Here is a 23,014-nt window from a genome sequence, read left to right as displayed (position 1 = left end):
TGGCCGGAAAACGGATAAGACAGAATGGACCACAAAGGGTGGTGGCTCAGGTGAGTGTTTCGTCTGCTTGGGGATATTGAAATCGGGACATTATCAAGGGCCATCCACACTGACAGGCATGAGTTCCATGTGTACCATTCTGAGGATGAACTGCAACGCTATCTTAAGAAGAAAACAAAGAGACTCCAGAAGAGTGCTGGGAGAGAGGAGGAGTGGTCAACCGTTACCCGTAATTGATTTAGGATTGTCCAAAATTGTTTATTTGGGGGTATTAGGTTGATTGTGGGGGTCTGCACACTGTGAAATGTTATTTAGTAATTTAGAATAGAAATGCATTGAGATACCGATCTGTCACTAACATGCCACTGGTGAACAGTATAAGACAAGGACAAAGATATGTTGACATGTAGTACATGTACACACCCATGTCTTTAGATGTACATTCTGCCAGTGTCGGTGTGTGCTAAGTTGAGAGACTTAATAACCTGTTAGGGCTAGGGGGCAGCATTGACACGGCTGGATAAAAAACATACCCGATTTAATCTGGTTACCACTCCTACTCAGTAACTAGAATATGCATATACTTATTACATATGGATAGAAAACACCCTAAATTTTCTAAAACTGTTTGAATGGTGTCTGTGAGTATAACAGAACTCAAATGGCAGGTCAAAACCTGAGAGATTCCTTTACAGGAAGTGGCCTGTCTGACCATTTCTGGAACTTCTTTGCCATCTCTATCATTTACTAAGGATCTCTGCTCTAACGTGACACTTCCCACGTCGTCCATAGGCTCTCAGAGCCCGGGAAAAAAGAGAATGTCGTCATTCCAGCCCCAGGCTGAAACACATTATCGCCTTTCTCAAGTGGCCCATCAAGAGACACTAGTTTATGCGCGTGACCCCGACCGCCCCCGCCTTTGGGATTTTTTTCCTCTGTTTGCCGAAAAGGAGATTCCCTGTCGGAATATTATCGCTTTTCTACGAGAAAAATGACGTAAAAATTGATTTTAAACAGCGGTTGACCTGCTTCGACGTACAGCAATGGAATACTTTGAATTTTATTGTCAGGAATTGCGCCAAGCGCGCGACACTTCTTTACTATTTCGGATAGTGTCTGGAACGCACGAACAAAACGCCGCTATTCGGATATAACGATGGATTATTTTGGACCAAACCAACATTTGTTATTGAAGTAGACGTCCTGGGTGTGCATTCTGACGAAGACAACAAAAGGTAATGACATTTTTATAATAGTAAATATGATTATGTTGAGTGCTAAACTTGCCGGGTGTCTAAATAGCGAGCCCGTGATGCCTGGGCTATGTACTTAGAATATTGCAAAATGTGCTTTCACCAAAAGCTATTTTAAAATCGGACATATCGAGTGCATAGAGGAGGTCTGTATCTATAATTCTTAAAATAATTGTTATGCTTTTTGTGAACGTTTATCGTGAGTAATTTAGTAAAATGTTAGCGAATTCCCCGTAAGTTTGCGGGGGGTATGCTAGTTCTGAACGTCACATGCTAATGTAAAAAGCTGGTTTTTGATATAAATATGAACTTGATTGAACAAAACATGCATGTATTGTATAACATAATGTCCTAGGGTTGTCATCTGATGAAGATCATCAAAGGTGAGTGCTGCATTTAGCTGTCTTCTGGGTTTTGGTGACATTATATGCTGGCTTGAAAAATGGGTGTCTGATTATTTCTGGCTTGGTACTCTGCTGACATAATCTAATGTTTTGCTTTCGTTGTAAAGCCTTTTTGAAATCGGACAGTGTGGTTAGATTAACGAGAGTCTTATCTTTAAATGGCTGTAAAATAGTCATATGTTTGAGAAATTGAAGTAATAGGATTTTGAAGATTTTGAAAATCGCGCCACAGGCTGGCAGTGGCTGTTACGTAGGTGGGACGAATTCGTCCCGCCGGTCCCATAGAGGTTAAAGTAAAGTCATAGATTCAAGAAGCATGGGATCATTTATCAGTAGTTTAAAGAATGATTCGAAAAGCCGAGAAGGAGAGAAAATGATTAACCATGTATTCTCTATCTTCCCAGTTCAAGGCAATATGTATTCTAGGTGGTGTGGAACATGTGAGTGATCACCGTTCCAGATGAGGGACTAATTATTTGACTTGGCCGCGTTTTAGTATGTTTCTTAACCTGTTAGGGCTAGGGGGCAGTATTGAAGCAGCCGGATAAAAAACGTACACGATTTAATCTGGTTACTACTCCTGCCCAGTAACTAGAATATGCATATAATTATTGGCTTTGGATAGAAAACACCCTAAATGGCAGGCCAAAACCTGAGAAGATTCCATGCAGGAAGTGGCCTGTCTGACAAGGTGTGTTTTATCTTGGCTCTTTTATTGAAGACTGAGGATCTTTGCAATAACGTGACACTTCCTACGGCTCCCATAGGCTCTCAGAGCCCGGGAAAAAGCTGAAGGATATCGAGGCAGGCTCTGGCTGAAACACTTTATCGCTTTTGGCAAGTGGCCGCTCAGAGTACTATGGGCTTAGGCGCGTGCCCGAGTCGACCGAATGCTTTCTTTTCTTTTGTCTGTTTACCTAAACGCAGATTCCCAGTCGGAATATTATCGCTTTTTTGTGAGAAAAATGGCATAAAAATTGATTTTAACCTGTTAGGGCTAGGGGGGCAGTATTGACACGGCTGGATAAAAAAACATACCCGATTTAATCTGGTTACCACTCCTACCCAGTAACTAGAATATGCATATACTTATTACATATGGATAGAAAACACCCTACATTTTCTAAAACTGTTTGAATGGTGTCTGTGAGTATAACAGAACTCATTTGGCAGGCAAAACCCTGAGACATTTTCTGACAGGAAGTGGATACCTGATGTGTTGTATTACCTTTAAACCTATCCCATTGAAAAACACAGGGGCTGAGGAATATTTTGGCACTTCCTATTGCTTCCACTAGATGTCACCAGCCTTTACAAAGTGTTTTGAGTCTTCTGGAGGGAGATCTGACCGAACAAGAGCCATGGAACGATGATGGCCCATTAGACACCTGGCGCGCGAGTTCATGTTGGGTACCCTCGTTCCAATACGTTATAAAAGAGTATGCATTCGTCCACCTTGAATATTATTCATGTTCTGGTTAAAAAGGCCCTAATGATTTATGCTATACAACGTTTGACATGTTTGAACGAACGGAAATATATTTTTTCCCCTCGTTCATGACGAGAAGTCCGGCTGGCTTAGATCATGTGCTAACAAGACGGAGATTTTTGGACATAAATGATGAGCTTTTTTGAACAAAACTACATTCGTTATGGACCTGTGATACCTGGAAGTGACATCTGATGAAGAGAATCAAAGGTAATGGATTATTTACATAGTATTTTCGATTTTAGATCTCCCCAACATGAAGTCTAGTCTGTATCGCAACGCGTATTTTTCTGGGCGCAGTGCTCAGATTATTGCAAAGTGTGATTTCCCAGTAAGGTTATTTTTAAATCTGGCAAGTTGATTGCGTTCAAGAGATGTAAATCTATAATTCTTTAAATGACAATATAATATTTTACCAATGTTTTCTAATTTTAATTATTTAATCTGTGACGCTGACTTGACTGCCGGTTATTGGAGGGAAACGATTTCCTCAACATCAATGCCATAGTAAAACGCTGTTTTTGGATATAAATATGAACTTGATAGAACTAAAAATGCATGCATTGTCTAACATAATGTCCTAGGAGTGTCATCTGATGGAGATTGTAAAAGGTTAGTGCATCATTTTAGCTGGTTTTATGGTTTTGGTGACCCTGTCTTTGAATTGACAAAACATTACACACAACTCTTGTAAATGTACTGTCCTAACATACTCTAAATTTATGCTTTCGCCGTAAAACCTTTTTGAAATCGTAAAACGTGGTTAGATTAAGGAGATGTTTATCTTTCAAAGGGTGTAAAATAGTTGTATGTTTGAAAAATTTGAATTTTGACATTTATTCGGATTCAAATTTGCCGCTCTTGAAATGCACCTGCTGTTGATGGAGTGCACCACGGGTGGCACGCTAGCGTCCCACCTAGCCCATAGAGGTTAAACAGCGGTTGACATGCTTCGAAGTACGGTAATGGAATATTTAGAAATCTTTTGTCACGAATTGCGCCATGCTCGTAACCCTTATTTACCCTTTCGGATAGTGTCTTGAACGCACAAACAAAACGCCGCTGTTTGGATATAACGATGGATTATTTTGGACCAAACCAACATTTGTTATTGAAGTAGAAGTCCTGGGAGTGCATTCTGACGAAGACAGCAAAGGTAATAACATTTTTCTTATAGGAAATCTGACTTTGATGAGTGCTAAACTTGCTGGGTGTCTAAATAGCTAGCCCTGTGATGCCGGGCTATCTACTGAGAATATTGCAAAATGTGCTTTCACCGAAAAGCTATTTTAAAATCGGACATATCGAGTGCATAGAGGAGTTCTGTATCTATAATTCTTTAAATAATTGTTATGCTTTTTGTGAACGTTTATCGTGAGTAATTTAGTAAATTGTTAGTGAATTCGCCAGAAGTTTGCGGGGGGTATGCTAGTTCTGAACGTCACATGCTAATGTAAAAAGCTGTTTTTGATATAAATATGAACTTAATTGAACAAAACATGCATGTATTGTATAACATAATGTCCTAGGGTTGTCATCTGATGAAGATCATCAAAGGTTAGTGCTACATTTAGATGTGGTTTGGGTTTATGTGACATTATATGCTAGCTTGAAAAATGGGTGTCTGATTATTTCTGGCTGGGTACTCTGCTGACATAATCTAATGTTTTGCTTTCGTTGTAAAGCCTTTTTGAAATCGGACAGTGTGGCAAGCGTCCCACCTAGCCCATAGAGGTTAAAGTGGCCTAGTAGCAGTAATTCATGTGTTATGGGTTAGATGGAATGATCTCTGTGCAACTGTATTTGTGGCCGGTGGCAAAGTACAAAGGGGGCATGTCTCTGAGACAGAATGTTTCCACAAGAGTGAGATAGGAGTCATATCGTAGAGCTAACTATATAGATTATAAACTATTGCCGTATAAAACTGTCTGATAGCTTCACTGTTTTATATCATTATATAAATTGCTTAATCTCAAATAGCTGTTTGTGTATGAGTCTGGGTAATTAACAAAGGACTGAGGCAGGCTGCAAGAACGTGGACTTCCTAATCTGAAGGCTTCTCCTGACTGATATCAAGACTGGGAGACACCACCTGAATAGCCACAGAGATTCATTGTACATCCTAGACTCAGAAGGGGAGAGGGCTTGTTTGGGAAAACAATAATTATACTTGGGAAAATAATCATTATACTTGTTGACTGCATATTTGCATGAAAAATAGAGGCGAAGTGAGGATGACATGATGTGGGAACACCTCTCCTGTTGCCTGATGAGGAAACCTAGGTGAAAGCATGAGTCAGCGTTTTTAGATCCTTCATTTTTTTATGGACCCCAGCAGAACAGTATCCTAAAGGTATAGAGTCAGTCAGGCTAGGGGAGAGTGGGAATCATCATGTTATCAGGTATAGAGTTAGCCTAGAGTCAGGCTAGGCTATTACTAACACTGGTCATATTCACTTTTTTCTTTTTCTTTTCAAGTCTCTTAGGAACCAGAAGGTTGAAGAGAAAGTCCAAAGCTCCAGTTCTCCCCTGCCGCTTATGATGTTTCTATTAATAAACTTATGTAATGAAACATGTGTGTACCTGTGTGAAAGGAAGGTCTTAACCTGTTAGGGCTAGGGGGCAGTATTTGCACGGCTGGATAAAAAAAATGTACCCGATTTAATCTGGTTACTAATCCTACCCAGTAACTAGAATATGCATATACTTATTATATATGGATAGAAAACACTCTAAAGTTTCTAAAACTGTTTGAATGGTGTCTGTGAGTATAACAGAACTCATTTGGCAGGCAAAACCCTGAGACATTTTCTGACAGGAAGTGGATACCTGATGTGTTGTATTACCTTTAAACCTATGCCATTGAAAAACACAGGGGCTGAGGAATATTTTGGCACTTCCTATTGCTTCCACTAGATGTCACCAGCCTTTACAAAGTGTTTTGAGTCTTCTGGAGGGAGATCTGACCGAACAAGAGCCATGGAACGATGATGGCCCATTAGACACCTGGCGCGCGAGTTCATGTTGGGTACCCTCGTTCCAATACGTTATAAAAGAGAATGCATTCGTCCACCTTGAATATTATTCATGTTCTGGTTAAAAAGGCCCTAATGATTTATGCTATACAACATTTGACATGTTTGAACGAACGTAAATATATTTTTTCCCCTCGTTCATGACGAGAAGTCCGGCTGGCTTAGATCATGTGCTAACAAGACGGAGATTTTTGGACATAAATGATGAGCTTTTTTGAACAAAACTACATTCGTTATGGACCTGTGATACCTGGAAGTGACATCTGATGAAGAGAATCAAAGGTAATGGATTATTTACATAGTATTTTCGATTTTAGATCTCCCCAACATGACGTCTAGTCTGTATCGCAACGCGTATTTTTCTGGGCGCAGTGCTCAGATTATTGCAAAGTGTGATTTCCCAGTAAGGTTATTTTTAAATCTGGCAAGTTGATTGCGTTCAAGAGATGTAAATCTATAATTCTTTAAATGACAATATAATATTTTACCAATGTTTTCTAATTTTAATTATTTAATTTGTGGTACTGACTTGACTGCCGGTTATTGGAGGGAAACGATTTCCTCAACATCAATGCCATAGTAAAACGCTGTTTTTGGATATAAATATGAACTTGATAGAACTAAAAATGCATGCATTGTCTAACATAATGTTCTAGGAGTGTCATCTGATGGAGATTGTAAAAGGTTAGTGCATCATTTTAGCTGGTTTTATGGTTTTGGTGACCCTGTCTTTGAATTGACAAAACATTACACACAACTCTTGTAAATGTACTGTCCTAACATACTCTAAATTTATGCTTTCGCCGTAAAACCTTTTTGAAATCGTAAAATGTGGTTTGATTAAGGAGATGTTTATCTTTCAAAGGGTGTAAAATAGTTGTATGTTTGAAAAATGTGAATTTTGACATTTATTTGGATTCAAATTTGCCGCTCTTGAAATGCACCTGCTGTTGATGGAGTGCACCACGGGTGGGACGCTTGCGTCCCACCTAGCCCATAGAGGTTAAGTTAAACCATTCTACTTCAATGGTTTTACAAGTGTTAGACCTATGGAATAAGGATAAGTTATTAGTTAGATTGTATAACCCAGAATGAAGGGTTTGAAAGGATAAAGTGTCACTTTATGTGTTGATTTCACTTACTTTTATAGAAGTATTTTGATAGAACCTCCTTTGCTAGTTTAAGCCATAATCTAATGCTCACCTTAACATGTTACAATAATTATAACGGAAGTGATAAAAGGAGGGAATGTGATGGAACATTTTATGTTTGTGTGTTTTCAGATCAATGCTGCTTTTTCTTAAAATGCTTTTTCTTATTACCAATTCTGTTGGGTTCATTCGAGTGACTGATTGTACTCACTATCACTGTATAAGCAATTTGGCAGTATGCCTAGAACATTGCTCTGGGAACCAAGAGGAGTATCTCAGTTTCAAGGTCTCAGCTTTGAGAGAAGAAGCCTCGTGAGGTATGGGTCAGTCACATGCAGGAACCACCATTAATAATGAATAAGGTAAATCATGCTGATATGACTTGTTTGTGTAGCAGTATATAAGGACTGAAAGGGTACGCCCTTGTCAGAGTTTTCATCAAGCTTGTATTGAGTTTGTGAAATTCTCCAGTTAACTGTTAAAACCTCTTGACGGTCGCCTAGGATCGGGGCGCTACAGCGATTTCTGAAAAAAAATTCGTGTCCATTTTAAACGGCCTCCTACTCAAACTCAGAAGCTAGGATATGCATATAATTAATACTTGTGGATAGAAAACACCCTAAAGTTTCTAAAACTGTTTGAATGGTGTCTGTGAGTATAACAGAACTCATATGGCAGTCAAAACCCCGAGACCGATTGTAACAGGATGTGGAATTCTGAATTGCGGACTCAACTTCATCACTTTGGCTATTAATCACACCGTGAGCAATGGTTCATTGAGCACTTCCTATTGCTTCCACTAGATGTCCCCAGTCTTTACAAAGTGGTTTGAGTCTCCTACTGTGAAAACTGACTGAATGAGACGCTGTGGAAAGTGGTCACATGAGGAGGGCCATTACCATTATGACGCCGGCGCCCCTGGCTACCCTTGAATATTATTGGAGCTCTGGTTGAAAAAGGCCCTAAAGATATATGTTATACAACGTTTGACATGTTTGAACGAACCTAAATTAAAAAAAATGCATTTTATTGAAAGAGGAGTCCCGCATTCGACGGAGGTTTTGGAGCAGCCTTCAGAAAGCGCTAACAAGAACAAGCTATTGGGACGTCAAGGATTAACTTTTTTGAACGAAAATACATTTGTTGTGGACCTGGGATTCCTGGAAGTGCTTTCTGAGGAAGATAATCAAAGGTAAGGGATTATTGACAATAGTATACAAGAGTAGATTTGATATGCGATTGTTCCAAGATGGCGCTGACCTGTAACGGTAGCCTATTTTCCTGAGTATCGCATCCCCTTTTATCGCAAAGTGTGATTACCCAGTAAAGTTATTTTTAAATCTGGCATTACAGGTGCTTTCAAGAGATATTCATCTATAAATCTTAGAATGACAATATTACATTTTAAAAATGTTTTCGAATAGTAATTTAGTAAATTGTAGCGCTGTTTCACCGGATGCATTTGAGGGAAAATAGTTAGTCAACGTCACGCGCCGATGTAAAATGCTGTATTTTTTATATAAATATGAACTTTATCGAACAAAGGAATGCATGTATTGTGTAACATGATGTCCTAGGAGTGTCATCTGATGAAGATTGTCAAAGGTTAGTGCTGCATTTAGCTGTTTTTTGGTTATTTGTGATGCATGTGGTTGGTCGGAAAATGACTATCTGGCTACTTTTACGATATACTCCTCTAACATAATCTAATGTTTTGCTTTTGCTGTAAAGCCTTTTTGAAATCGGACAACATGGTTCGATTCAGGAGAGGTGTATCTATAAAACGATATAACATAGTCCTATATTTGAAAAAAAATATATTACATTTTGTTATGCTAATGGCGATAGGATTCTTCGCTGGATGTCTGTCCCGCATACGGGACGGAGCCCGACTCAGGGGTTAATAAAGATGGATTCATTTACATTGAGTGTGCATCCTTAGGGGAGAATTTCCATTACACTTTCATGTGGCACTGTCTGTCTTAGGTGTTCTATTTCTATGTTTGGGACTGGGAATGGGACTAATGCTCTACATATTGTATATCTGTGAGTGGGACTCACCCTCTGTGCCGTCTGGCTCGGCCTGCTCCTCACGCTGCTTCTGCTTGAATTTCAAGTTGCCATGGTGCACTACAGCTCCTGTCAGCTTGTATATTCCAAGCTTCTCCTCATTAGTGAAGCCCAGGATTGTAATGGCTTCCTGGCAATAAAGAAGAAGTACAAAAATGACGTTACGCTACAGTTCTGTGCTCACTCCAGAACGAATGGGATGGATAGATTTGACTCTTGGCCAACACATTAGCAGATGGCAACACAAAATGAGTTTTATACAGTTCCACAGGGCACTTAGTGGCACTCTCTTGTGGATGTCTTACATGTATGTGCCTCACGGCGAAGTGTGAAGGAATGAAAAGTTCCTTTATGTTCATGCGTAACAAACACAAGGCATTTAGAATCAAACAAAAATACATGAAAATTCCTAGCAAGTTGGAATTTCACAGACCTTCAGTGGGTATGGTGGTCCTACCCATTCTATATCTATAGTTTGGTTAACCCTTTGTTTGACTCACATCTGTGGCATCCAGCTCTTCATTGTCGTTGATGCTGGCCACAGCAATCTGACCCTGGCTGCACATGGGGAAGTCGTAGGGGTTGGTGGTGAGGAGTGCCAATTCTGTGGACAACGGAGAACAGCTTGTCAGTTAAATCTCTTATAATTCTGCTGTCCTACCTTTACAGTATCTCTCCCTCCTTTACTCAATAGATGGACTCAAGGATACATGTAGTATATAATAAATAGCATCAAAAGAGGAGACTGAGACTTGTGGACTAGTGCATTACAGTGCATTACTTTACAGATATTTCCCAAATACCTTCTAAATGTCTAGATGCCTTGTTACCTTGGATGTAATCATTGTAATAGTATTATTAGTGTGTACTATGAATATTTTTAACAAGTTCCACAGATGGGGGTGGGAATAATTTCCCCTGGACCTCTACTTTGTCGTACCAACTAGCTCAGGTTTGTGGCCTGTCATCATCTGGAAGAAGATGTGGTAGCCTCTCTCATCGGGCAGTTGGAAGGACACTCTGGACTTCTCCAGCAGGTCTGAGGGTGAAAGAGAGAGCGCGAGTGACACAAAGAGAGAGAGAAAACATAAGATGAAATCAAATTTGATGTTAAGATCTCCAAACAATAATCTGTGTGAATTTAGGAAATCATTGAGAAACAATCAATACCAACTCACAGGTCTCAATGTCAGCTTTAGCCAGTTTACCAGCTTGGAAGTGAATCCTGATGAATTTACCCTATAGTAGAGCATGGGGGTTAGTAATAGGTCAACAAATAAATCTAACATTTTATTTTGATAGACCCCTTTAAATGTTACAGTTTGTTGGACATCTATTGATATAACAATAGGGAACTACTGAAATACATTTTTCCAATATAAGGTAACTTCCACAGTATGCCCTTCATACTTACAAAGCGAGACGAGTTGTCGTTCCTCACTGTCTTGGCATTACCGTAAGACTCTAGCAGAGGGTTAGCTGCAATGATCTGATCCTCAAGAGACCCCTGATTGAGATAAACACAAGTTTCTCAGAAATGGGAAAAGTGGTAAAGATTGTTTTTCTCTATGACTTGAACACTTTTCTTGAAACATGATTCACAAAAAGTTTGCTCAGAAAACCAAACTGAAATGTGATTAAAAGGCAAACATAAGAACAACCTACCTGCATTTTGTTGGGGTCTGCTTCCTTCTTGCCACCAGACACTGCAATGGTGGCAAAGTACTGGATGACACGCTTGGTGTTGACAGTCTTTCCTGCACCGGATTCTCCACTGGTTTAAATGACAGAGAAAGAGGGGTTTTAGGTACATGTTTGAGTGTCAGCTTGGCTTTCACCAAGAAATAGCATAGAAAAATACCTGTTTTCTAACATAAGTAAATATTCCCTTTCATCGACTCATTATTACACATAGCCTAATGTCATAATCCATTCATAATGTCATGTATTTCATCACACCAAGTGACCCAACGTATTACAATAGAAATACTTTCTCAAGTGACATTTTAGTAAACAACTTACGTAATCAGGACGGACTGGTTCTCCTTATCTGGAACCAAAAAACATATTGCTTATCATACTCAAGCAACATTATGGGTACATTATTGCATTTGAATAGTCATGAATTTAATTTTGGAACATTTTCCATTCATGGATACTGAAATCAGACATTCCCAGCAAACTGTTCTAACCTAGACGAGAAAACTCTAAAGCATATTTGAATTTGATTTGATTTGATTTTACACCCAACCATCCATCCATCCAGCCATCCATCCATCCATCCATCCATTAGCACTTATGGACTGTGAGATCTATATGCAGTTATGGACATCCATAGAGCTCCATTTTTATGGATTGTCTATCCGTGTGAGAGACGACGACTCGTTCTCGACCTTTAAGTCTGTTGAAATTCTCCTGTCTTAGCTGGGTTCCTGTATGAACTTAAGTATTCTCCCTCTCTATCTCTGAGGACCAGAGCCCTAGGACCATGCCACAGGACAACCTGGCTTGATGACTCCTGGCTGTCCCCAGTCCACCTGGTCGTGCTGCTGCTCCAGTTTCAACTGTTCTGCCTGCGGCTATGGAACACTGATCTGTTCACCTGACGTGCTACCTGCTGTTTTTTGACTCTCCCTATCTCTCTCTCTCTACCGCACCTGCTGTCTCGACCTCTGAATGCTCGGCTATGAAAAGCCAACTGACATTTACTCCTGAGGTGCTGACCTATTGCACACTCCACAGCCACTGTGATAATTATTTGACCCTGCATGTCATCTATGAACGTTTGCACATTTTGTATGGCCATAATGGCCATATACTCCTATAATCTCAAGCCAGAAGAGGACTGGCCACCCCTCAGAGCATGGTTCCTCTCTAGGTTTTTTCTTAGGGTCTGCATTGCTTGGTGTCTAGGGTTTCAGTCTGGGTTTCTGTATAAGCACTTTGTGACATCTGCTTATGTAAAAAGGGCTTTATAAATAAATTTGATTGATTGATCCATCCATCCATGACAGCTCGTACCAATCATCATGAACTGAAAGGCGTTGTCAGAGACGGAGAAGATATGTGGTGGAGCCTCCACCCTCTTCTTCCCTCTGTAGGCGTTGACAACCTCTTCGTCGTACACTGGGAGCCACTTGTAGGGGTTCACCGTGGCACAGAAGAGCCCAGAGTAGGTCTGGATGAAAGCATAATTAAAATAAAGGATTAACAAAATCAGATGTACTTTTCCCTGGATTTATGTGAGGATGTGGGTGTACTTTGGTATACTGATGTGCGGTCTACTGTATTGATATGTTTTGGTTTCTACCATTTAATTATGTCTAGTACTGTATGTGTGTATTTATTATGTTCATGTATGTGTGTATGTATATGTGCAGGCCTCTTACATAGATCATCCATGCTGCATAACGCTCTTTGAGGTTATACAACACAGAGGCTTCATTCAGGTAGGTCATCATGGCCATGTCCTCAATCTTGTCGTACTTAGGGGGGTTCATCTCATAGATGTCTGCATCTTTGAACTCTTTTCCTTCCTGAAACAGTCAGAAACCTAGTTTACACGCAGATCAAAGTGGACATGACTGAATGTTTTTTTGCTCATTAAATACAAGTTTAATAATTTAAAAAAAATGCATATCCACATTAATCCAACTACTTTGTTATCACCCACTGACACATACCTGGAGATTCTTGACTAGTCAACATGAGAAATTCCATATAATTTTTAAATAGCAGCAATAAAATGTATGTCTTTGAAGATTATATTCTGCTTACAAAAAACATTGGAAGTTTGTTTTTGCATTTAGTTGACTTTTCAAGAATTAGAGTGATTGCACAAACTTGAACTTGAATACTTTTCAGATCAGGCTTACCTCCTTACTGCCGTCAGGGTTGGTAACTGTCACAGTACACTTCCCGTCGGCCCTGGCAGTGACTAAACCCTTAAGGTACAGCTCCACCTTGTCTGTCACATAGCAGGCGTTCTTTGAATCAAAGGGCATGGCTTGTGCCTCCATCCTCTCCTTCTCAGACTTACGAAGGTATATGGCAGCCTTGCCGTAGACTTGCATCTCCGCGTCCGTACTCATGGTGACGGATAACTAGGAAAGAGATGAAACAAGAAACATGATTCAATCTGTGGTGCTTCCTCCCCATTCAACAGAGTTAGGTGAGTGGTATCTCTCTCAGAATATTCTCATCACTTTTTATGTGAAGACTGAAACCGTCTCACCTTCTTTTCCCCTCCTACAGATGAATGTGTACTTCTTGGAGGACCCTGTGACACATTAGGGTGTTGTGAAAACACACAAGTCTAAAGCCTTATCATTTATCCCCTAAAAGGCTAGAAAACATTTAACTCAATCATTACATGTCAAATTCAACTACAGGTGCAACTGGTAACTTTCCTTTACTACACATCCACACATTCTGTTTGGAATTCAAATAAATACCCCTGAAAACCCAGTTACATTCTAGAACACCCTTTCAAGTGCAGGAGCACCACTTTTTACTGTAAATGAAAGTTACAGATTTGAAGTAAAACACATAATAAAAACAACGTTATTTTTAATGCCACTTGATTTAATATTGTAAAATCTTACAGAACTAAATTCAAATAGTGCAGTTAGCTACTGCCTCAGATGCTGAGTGCAAGGACGAGACACATTTAAAAATCTAAGGAGGTGGAGCGGTCTTACCACAGAAGAAGAAGGTATCTGACTTAAGGATGTTGGGGCCTCAGCCTCCTTATATCTGGTTGGAAGTGCTAACCAAGCAAAAGTTAATTATGGACCACTCTGGGAAAGGAAATGAATTGGATGAGAGACCTGTTTATTTCTGTGTATCACTAGCACCTCCCACTTCCAGGAGCACCACACTCCCATTACATGACTTTTTAATGTTTGTCTCCGAATTGAATTTCAGTGAATTAACATAAATGACAGATTTCATTACCAATATCAAAAGTTTGTTTAATCTAATTGATTCCAATGTTCCTACCACTGACCCTCAAATACTGTAGTGGAATCCATGTTGCCCCAACACCTTGAAATAGTTTTCATTAAATCTAATCTGACCTTATTTAGTTCCATTTTAGTGGCATTAATCCTCATCAACAACTTTATATATATGTTCACCTACTTTTATATTGTTTAGCTTGTAAACACATCTGAACTGTCTCCTCACCTCATGCTTGTGACAGAGTTGGCCGTTACCTCGTGCCTTGCTTAGTTTGATTTATCACCCTGGTGGAACCATATTAAATTAAGATTTAAAAGCTAGAATGGAAACATTTAGGCTTTTAATTACAGCTCATAAAACTGTTAAATATAATGTTTAGGTAAACTATATATAAACATACATACAAGTATGTGAACACCCCTTCAAATGAATGGATTCGGCTATTTCAGCCACACCGAATGCTGACAGGTGTATAAATTCGAGCACACAGCCATGCAATCTCCATAGACAAACATTGGCAGTAGAATGGCCTTACTGAAGAGCTCAGTGACTTCCAACGTGGCACTGTCATCTGATGCCACCTTTCCAACAAGTCAGCTCATCAAATTTCTGCCGAGAGCTGAAGCACGTACAAATCGTCTGTCCTCGGTTGCAACACTCACTATCGAGTTCCAAACTGCCTTTGTCAGCACAATAACTGTTTGTCGGAAGCTTAATGAAATGGGTTTCCATGGCCGAGCAGCCGCACACAAGCCTAAGATCACAATGCCCAATGCCAAGAGCCAGCTGGACTGGGGTAAAGCTCGCTGCCGTTGAACTCTGAAGCAGTGGAAATACGTTCTCTGGAGTGATGAGTCACGCTTCACCATCCGGCAGTCTGATGGACAAATCTGGGTTTGGAGGAAAGCTACCTGCCCGAATGTGTAGTGCCAACTGTAAAGTTTAGTGGAGTAGGAAAAATGGTCTGGGGCTCTTTGTCATGGTTCAGGCCCGGCCCCTAAGTTCCAGTGAAGAGAAATCTTAGCGATACAGCATACAATGATATTCTAGACAACTCTGTGCTCTCAACATTGTGGCAACAGTTTGGGGAAGGCCCTTTCCTGTTTCAGCATGACAATGCCCCCGTGCACAAAGCGAGGCATATACAGAAATGGTTTGATGAGATCGGTGTGGAAGAACTTGACTGGTCTGCACTGAGCCCTGACCTCAACTCCATCGAAAACCTTTGGGATGAATTACAACGCCGACTGCGAGCCAGGCCTAATCGCCCAACATCAGTGCCCGACCTCACTAATGCTCTTGTGGCTGAATGAAAGGAAGTCTCCACAGTAATGTTCCAACATGTAGTGGAAAGCCTTCCCAGAAGAGTGGAGGCTTTTATAGTAGCAAAGGGGGGACCAAATCCATATTAATACCTATGATTTTGGAATGAGATGTTCGACGAGCAGGTGTCCATATACTTTTGGTCATGTAGTTTATCAACAGTATGATAGTCGTTCCACTAAATGAGTCTCTTTAGCATCCATTTGACATTTTAAGAAGAAATTGTGCACCAATATTGCATTTTAAAAGCCTGTTATAGTAAATCAAATGCTCTGTTCTCAAATATAAATAAAGACTTGCTAAAATGGCAAAATTCATGCATTTAGGAATGTCCCTCTGTGAACACTCTGTGACTTCTAGGAATATTTTAACCCCCTTAACCCCAGTGATTTTATCATTGCTAGTTGTTTTGTTGCTTTGACAAATACATGTTGGAAGATTATTATTTATTTCGTGTGATTAGTGATTCATTTTAAGGTGAACGTGATCTTAACTCCTGTTTTAATATGATGAATCCTTCTCCTTTCTAAATATTTTTTTCAATGCAAACATTGAATAGTCAAATGTTGGTGTAAAAGCAGGTGAGCTGGTTCTACTCTTTTTGGCCACTTTGTGGTGGAAAACTGAGCGGGTCAAGAATAACACGACAACCCTGTTACCCTTAGACATACAGGCTAGAAATGTTTTAACAATTACATTTGTTTTGTAAAGCTTTCATTCAATTGCCCTTCCCTGTTGCACACAGGAAGCCTGTCACAAGGGGATTCATGGCTGATTTCAGATAAAAACCTCAACCCTGTTACGATCCATCCTGTTACCTTATTTGGCACTTAATGTAGAGGCACTTACTATAGTATTATTTTTGTTGAACTTCTTTCGATGGGAAAACATGTGTTTTATTAAGTTGAACATGTTCTCTTTACAACGGAACGTTAAAATTAGGTGAAATTAAATGCTTTTATTCGCCAAGTTTCACTACCCAAAAGGGACTCATTATGTGGAACAACCCATGTTCTATTGAAGATTCTGGAGGCGCTTTTATTAGTCTCACATTTCAGTTGGCTAAAACGGTCCAGTAGGATTCTTATGACTTACATAACACCAGTACAGTATTTCAATAATCTTATCCACTCATATTGCTGACAGCGATATAACTGCCTCAAACTTTTATTACACTCTGAAGTGAACTGCTTAGCAGCTGAGCTGGCTTCAATGATGACCTTTATTTATGACCTTTTCTGTTGGCCATGAATTTTCTGAGAGACCACTGAGCATCACTCGGGGCAACATACACATACCCTGCAAAGGGATAAATGTAAGAAAATAAATATGGCAAATGATTTCCTTTGGTCTGAAATGGCACACAGAACACTGTTAGAACTTATTGAAACTTTAGACGTGTGGTATGAAACATTTTGTGTTATAATTTGGTCCCGTGTGGCTCAGTTGGTAGAGCATGGCACTTGCAATGCTAGGGCTGTGGGTTCAATTCCTCTAGGGGGACCAATACAAACAAATATGAAAATATATGTACTCACTACTGTAAATCCCTCTGGATTAGAGCATCTGCCAAATGACTTAAATGAAATGGGAAAATATGATTTGAATAAAGAATATTACCTGAAATCAGCTGAATGAGCCATGTTGGGATGATGAGTTAAGGGACCTGTGGTCTGTAATGTGAGGAGCCCTTATTTACACAGTGTAAAGATAGGACAAGAAGAGGCCATCTTAGAAAGTATGTGTTTTATAAAATATACTGCCTATTCTAACACATATCAGAGAGGGCAGTTATTACACCTTGAGTAGATACAGATATGAAATACTCTACAGTTATGGAACCTAATAAGTTAGGAACAACAAAACAACACAAGAAAGTCCAATTGGAAGTCTGGGAAGAGCGGTGTGGGGGGGGGATGAACTCTGATAACACACAGGTACTTAATGAGTGGTAGAAGGGGTTTGCGAATTTGTTCTCAAGTAATGAAAATGTGGCATATTTTGAGGAAGAATTTTATAAAGCCACATGTTCACTGAAAACTAAACTTGAAAAAACAATGTCAGAGCCCTCTTATATCCAGCATTTTATTTAATATTCCCAACACAAGAACAGAGTTTGGTAGGAAGTCATTTAATACAATGTTCCCAACACAAGAACAGAGTTTGGTAGGAAGTAATTTTATATAATGTTCCCAACACAAGAACAGAGTTTGGTAGGAAGTAATTTTATATAATGTTCCCAACACAAGAACAGAGTTTGGTAGGAAGTAATTTTATATAATGTTCCCAACACAAGAACAGAGTTTGGAAGGAAGTCATTTTATATAATGTTCCCAACATAAGAACAGAGTTTGGGAGGAAGCCAATTTATATAATGCAGTGGAGGCTGCGGATGGGAGGATGGCTCATAATAATAACTGGAAAGGAGCAAATTGAATGGTATCAAATGCATGGAATCCATGTGTTTGCTGTATTTGATATGATTGCACCCATCCCACTCTATCCATTACTACAAGCGCGTCCCCCCTGTGATATTATGTTCCCAATATTAAAACAGAGTTTGTTAGGAAGTCATTTTATATAGTGTTCCAAATACAAAAACAGAGTTTGGTAGGAAGTCATTTTATACAATGTTCCCAACAAAAGAACAGAGTTCGGTAGGAACGCTTTTAGCTTTCCTGAACTATCATCGTGGAACATTTTACACAGCTATTTTCATGTCTCTCCAGAGATGTTCGTTCGGGTTCAAGTGCTGGCTCTGGCTGGGCCACTCAAGGACATTCAGATACTTGTCTCGAAGCCACTCCTGCGTTGTCTTGGATGTGTGCTTAGGGTTGTTGTCCTGTTGGAAGGTGAACCTTCACCCCAGTCTGAGGTCCTGAGTGCTCTGGAGCAGGTTTTCATCAAGGATCTCTATGTACTTTGCACCGTTCATCTTTGCCTCGATCCTGACTAGTCTCCCAGTCCCTAACGCTGAAAAACATCCCTACAGCATGATGCTGCCACCACCATGCTTCACCGTAGGGATGGTGCCAGGTTTCCTCCAGACGTGACGCTTTGCACTCAGGCACATGAGTTTAACCTTGGTTTCATCAGACCAGAGAATCTTGTTTCTCATGGTCTGAGAGTCTTTAGGTGCCTTTTGGCAAAGTCATGTGCCTTTTAATGAGGAATGGCTTCCATCCAGCCACTCTACCATAAAGGCCTGATTAGTGGAGTGCTGCAGAGATGGTTGTCCTTCTGGAAGGTTCTCTCATCTCCACAGAGGAACTCTAGATCTCTGTCAGAGTGACCATCGGGTTCTTGGTAACCTCCCTGACCAAGGCCCTTCTCCCCCAATTGCTCAGTTTGGGCGGGCGCCCAGCTCTAGGAAGAGTCTTGCTGGTTCCAAACTTCTTCCATTTAAGAATGATGGAGGCTACTGTGTTCTTGGGGACCTTCAATGCTGCAGACATTTTTTGGTACCCTTCCCCAGATATGTGCATCGACTCAATCCTGTCTGAGCTCTACGGACAATTCCTTCAACCTTATGGCTTAATTTTTTTTCTGACACGCACTGTCAACTGTGGGACTTTATATAGAGAGGTGTGTGCCTTTCCAAATCATGTTCAATCAATTGAAATTACCACATGTGGAGTCCAATGAATGATCAATGCAAACAGGATGCACTTGAGCTCAATTTCAAGTCTCATAGCGAAGGGTCTGAATACTTACGTAAATAAGGTATTTTGTATTTTTAATTTTTAATACATTTGCAAAAATGTCTACAACCTGTTTTCGGTTTTTCATCAGGGGTATTGTGTGCAGATTGCTGAGGAAAAACATTTATTTAATCAATTTTAGAAAATGGCTGTAATGTAACAAAATGTGGAAAAAGTCAAGGGGTCTGAAAAATGTCCAAAGGCACTGTATGTTGTGTTGTGTTTCATATGTTTACTATATGAATGCTGCTTTCCAGTCCAGGGCTCACTGTCAATCTCGATATGACTTTCTCAAGTTACATAAAGGAGAAATACAAATATCTGTAACCCGTAACTAAATGATTGACGAACTGTCTAATGAAGTCTTAAAATCCCTGAATTGACTAAAGTTCTACATGGTTTGATCCTAATATGTTTATTAGGAAGGATTACTTAATCCTATCCCAGGTATTCCATAAAGAGGTGGGGTTTCAAGTGTCTCCGGAAGGTGGTGATTGACTCCGCTGTCCTGGCGTTGTGTGTGTGTCCTGTTCTGAACTATTCAGCAGGAGGGTGGGGTTCTAAAAGGTATGAAACAAATGAATATGTCCATAACAGAGAAGGGTGTTATTTTTTGGTGTTCAAAAGTTTACGCCTATATTGGCAGTAACTGGGGACATAGGCAGGGAACATATAACAAAGTGCATGTATCTATAGATTGTGTAGGTCTCTATCTCTCACACCTGACTCTTCTCTTTGTGTCAGAATGGGTTTAAATGCCATCTATTTAATTTATTTGTTACCGCTCTAGGGTTATTGTTATTGCTTGGATTACCTTATGTACTATTATATATTCATATTGATTCATTCTTTATGCCCAGTGTCCACCCAGCACATCAGTACAAGAAGCCCCATATCTGCTGGATACACTAGTTGAGCAGGGTGACCATCTGGAAGGATCCCATCAAGGCCTTTTCATTTCTTGGACTGTGCTCTCATCTTCACTGCAGCCAAGGTTTATTGTTCGGTATATCTGCCAACGCAGCTTTATTCTGGCACCGACCCCACTGTTATTAGACAAGATATTTACTTGCCATGTTTGTGGGTGGCGAGAACATTAGCACCATGCAGACGAAACATTTATGATATTCATTTTAATGTGCAAAGATCTTGCATGACCTATGACCTGCGTTTTTGTATTTGAGGGACATGTTTAGCTCCAAACTTGCTCTGGGCAGAAGTTACCCTCCGGGATATAACTGACCTTAGATCAGTGTCAGAGGAATATGTACAGCTGTCATACCCAACTAGACAACTGTGCATTTGGCTACAAAGACCTCATCTGACTTTACAGCCATGGGTCTTCTCACAATGCAGATCAGGGGTCATTTCAAGTAAATTCAGGATGTGAACTGAAATTATGTCTATTTAAAAGCATTGTGACATTTTTGAATTTTGTTTACTTCCTGATTGAACTGAATTGTATTTCTTCCACTCCAGCACTAACGTACTGGACCTGATTTAAAGTAATTAAGGGCTAAATTGAAGATCATGATTAGTTGTAAATCAAATGTTATTGGTGACGTAACACATATTTTGCAGATGTTATCACAGGTGCAGCGAAATGCTTGTGTTCCTAGCAGTGCAGTAATACCGAACAATTCAATACAGGCAAATCCACCAAAATAAAGGAATTAAATATAGAACAAAGGATTTATTGTAGTAGAATGTTTTCATTGGTCAGAATGCAATGAGGAGATTGAGATTAAGAATCCAGGTTCAGTATGTATTACACAGTGGAACAGGAAGAGAGAGCACATGAGGGGAGGGTTTGATTAAGGTTGATTAAGGTTTAGGAGTTGGAGTTGGGGCTTGTAATGGCTGATAGGACGGTTAGGTTGTGGAAATGTAGAAACATAAAATGGTATTTTAAAACGTTAGACAAACAACTGCCTATGAGACATTAGCTTGTCATTTAGTGGGTTAGGCCGATCGTTTCCCCTTTTGCAGTGTGACTTCTCAAGGAAATGTACCACGTGTGTACAAATGATGTTGGGACTTTATTGGATATGCAGTGAAATGGAGTGTAACATTTATTTTAACTGAGTGCAGTGAATCACTTCTACATTCTTCGATTGGGGTTCCATTTATGACACTGAAGGAATTTGTGAACAAAGCTCCAACAGGGTATCTCATGAATCCTAACTTTAAATGAGAAGGGAGAGACTCATCAAAGAACAGTAGCATGGATGAAGTTCATTTCTTTTCCCCATCCACCATACAGGTCAATCGACATACACCAACCACTCCATCGATATATCTTCAGTTATATCCTCTTCCTTTATTTCTTGCGCCACCCCAGAAATAACACCCTTTATAGGCAGCCTACTACGACAATCCATAGAGGAAAAATTCCACACCAAAACGTATATATTTTAAAATATATATATTTCACCTTTATTTAACCAGGTAGGCTAGTTGAGAACAGGTTCTCATTTGCAACTGCGACCTGGCCAAGATAAAGCATAGCAATTCGACACATACAACAACACAGAGTTACACATGGAATAAACAAAACATACAGTCAATAATACAGTAGAAGAAAAGAAAAGAAAAAGTCTATATACAGTGAGTGGAAAGGAGGTAAGTTAAGGCAATAAATAGTCCATGGTGGCGAAGTAATTACAATATAGCAATTAAACACTGGAATGGTAGATGTGCAGAAGATGAATGTGCAAGTAGAGGTACTGGGGTGCAAAGGAGCAAGATAAATAAAATAAATACAGTATGGGGATGAGGTAGATAGATGGTCTGTTTACAGATGGGCTATGTACAGGTGCAGTGATCTGTGAGCTGCTCTGACAGCTGGTGCTTAAAGCTAGTGAGGGAGATATGAGTCTCCAGCTTCAGTGATTTTTGCAGTTCGTTCCAGTCATTGGCAGCAGAGAAATGGAAGGAAAGGCGACCAAAGGAGGACTTGGCTTTGGGGGTGACCAGTAAGATATACCTGCTGGAGCGCGTGCTACGAGTGGGTGCTGCTATGGTGACCAGTGAGCTGAGATAAGGCGAGGCTTTCCCCAGCAGAGACTTGTAGATAACCTGTAGCCAATGGGTTTGGCGACGAGTATGAAGCGAGGGCCAACCAACGAATGTGTACAGGTCGCAGTGGTGGGTAGTGTATGTGGGTTTGGTAACAAAACGGATGGCACTGTGATAGACTGCATCCATTTTGTTGAGTAAAGTGTTGGAGGCTATTTTATAGATGACATCGCCGAAGTCGAGGATCGGTAGGATGGTCAGTTTTACGAGGGTATGCTTGTCAGTACGAGTGAAGGATGCTTTGTTGCGATATAGGAAGCCAATTCTAGATTTAATTTTGGATTGGAGATGCTTAATGTGAGTCTGGAAGGAGAGGTTACAGTCTAACCAGACACCTAGGTATTTGTAGTTGTCCACATATTCTAAATCAGAGACGTCCAGAGTAGTGATGCTGGACGGGCAGGCAGGTGCGGGCAGTGATCCATTGAATAGCATGCATTTAGTTTTACTTGCATTTAAGAGCAGTTGGAGGCCACGGAAGAAGAGTTGTATGGCATTGAAGCTTGTCTGGAGGTTAGTTAACACAGTGTACAAGGAGGGGCCAGAAG

General features: G+C 40.1%; 2 protein-coding genes across 2 annotated transcripts in view; both read right to left on the bottom strand.

Moving 5' to 3' along the window:
* LOC106593179 (myosin heavy chain, fast skeletal muscle-like) overlaps positions 1–14,121 on the bottom strand; it is a 30,013-nt gene extending 15,892 nt beyond the window's left edge. The window contains exons 1-12 of the mRNA XM_045710304.1: positions 14,103–14,121; positions 13,637–13,681; positions 13,278–13,505; positions 12,792–12,938; positions 12,424–12,580; positions 11,425–11,452; positions 11,068–11,176; positions 10,817–10,909; positions 10,581–10,641; positions 10,343–10,441; positions 9,903–10,006; positions 9,394–9,532 (exon numbers count right to left, since the gene is read on the bottom strand). Coding sequence (XP_045566260.1) covers positions 9,394–9,532; positions 9,903–10,006; positions 10,343–10,441; positions 10,581–10,641; positions 10,817–10,909; positions 11,068–11,176; positions 11,425–11,452; positions 12,424–12,580; positions 12,792–12,938; positions 13,278–13,493 — 1,153 coding nt within the window. The 5' untranslated portion in view covers positions 13,494–13,505; positions 13,637–13,681; positions 14,103–14,121. The remainder of the gene's footprint in view (positions 1–9,393; positions 9,533–9,902; positions 10,007–10,342; positions 10,442–10,580; positions 10,642–10,816; positions 10,910–11,067; positions 11,177–11,424; positions 11,453–12,423; positions 12,581–12,791; positions 12,939–13,277; positions 13,506–13,636; positions 13,682–14,102) is intronic.
* The window catches only part of LOC106564162 (myosin heavy chain, fast skeletal muscle), a 530,774-nt gene that overhangs the window by 71,791 nt on the left and 435,969 nt on the right, over positions 1–23,014 (bottom strand). The gene's annotated exons all lie outside the window — the stretch shown is intronic.

Source organism: Salmo salar, chromosome ssa02, assembly GCF_905237065.1.
Source record: "Salmo salar chromosome ssa02, Ssal_v3.1, whole genome shotgun sequence".
In the NCBI taxonomy this organism is placed as follows: Eukaryota; Metazoa; Chordata; class Actinopteri; order Salmoniformes; family Salmonidae; genus Salmo; species Salmo salar.
This window is presented reverse-complemented; position numbering and strand designations above follow the sequence as displayed.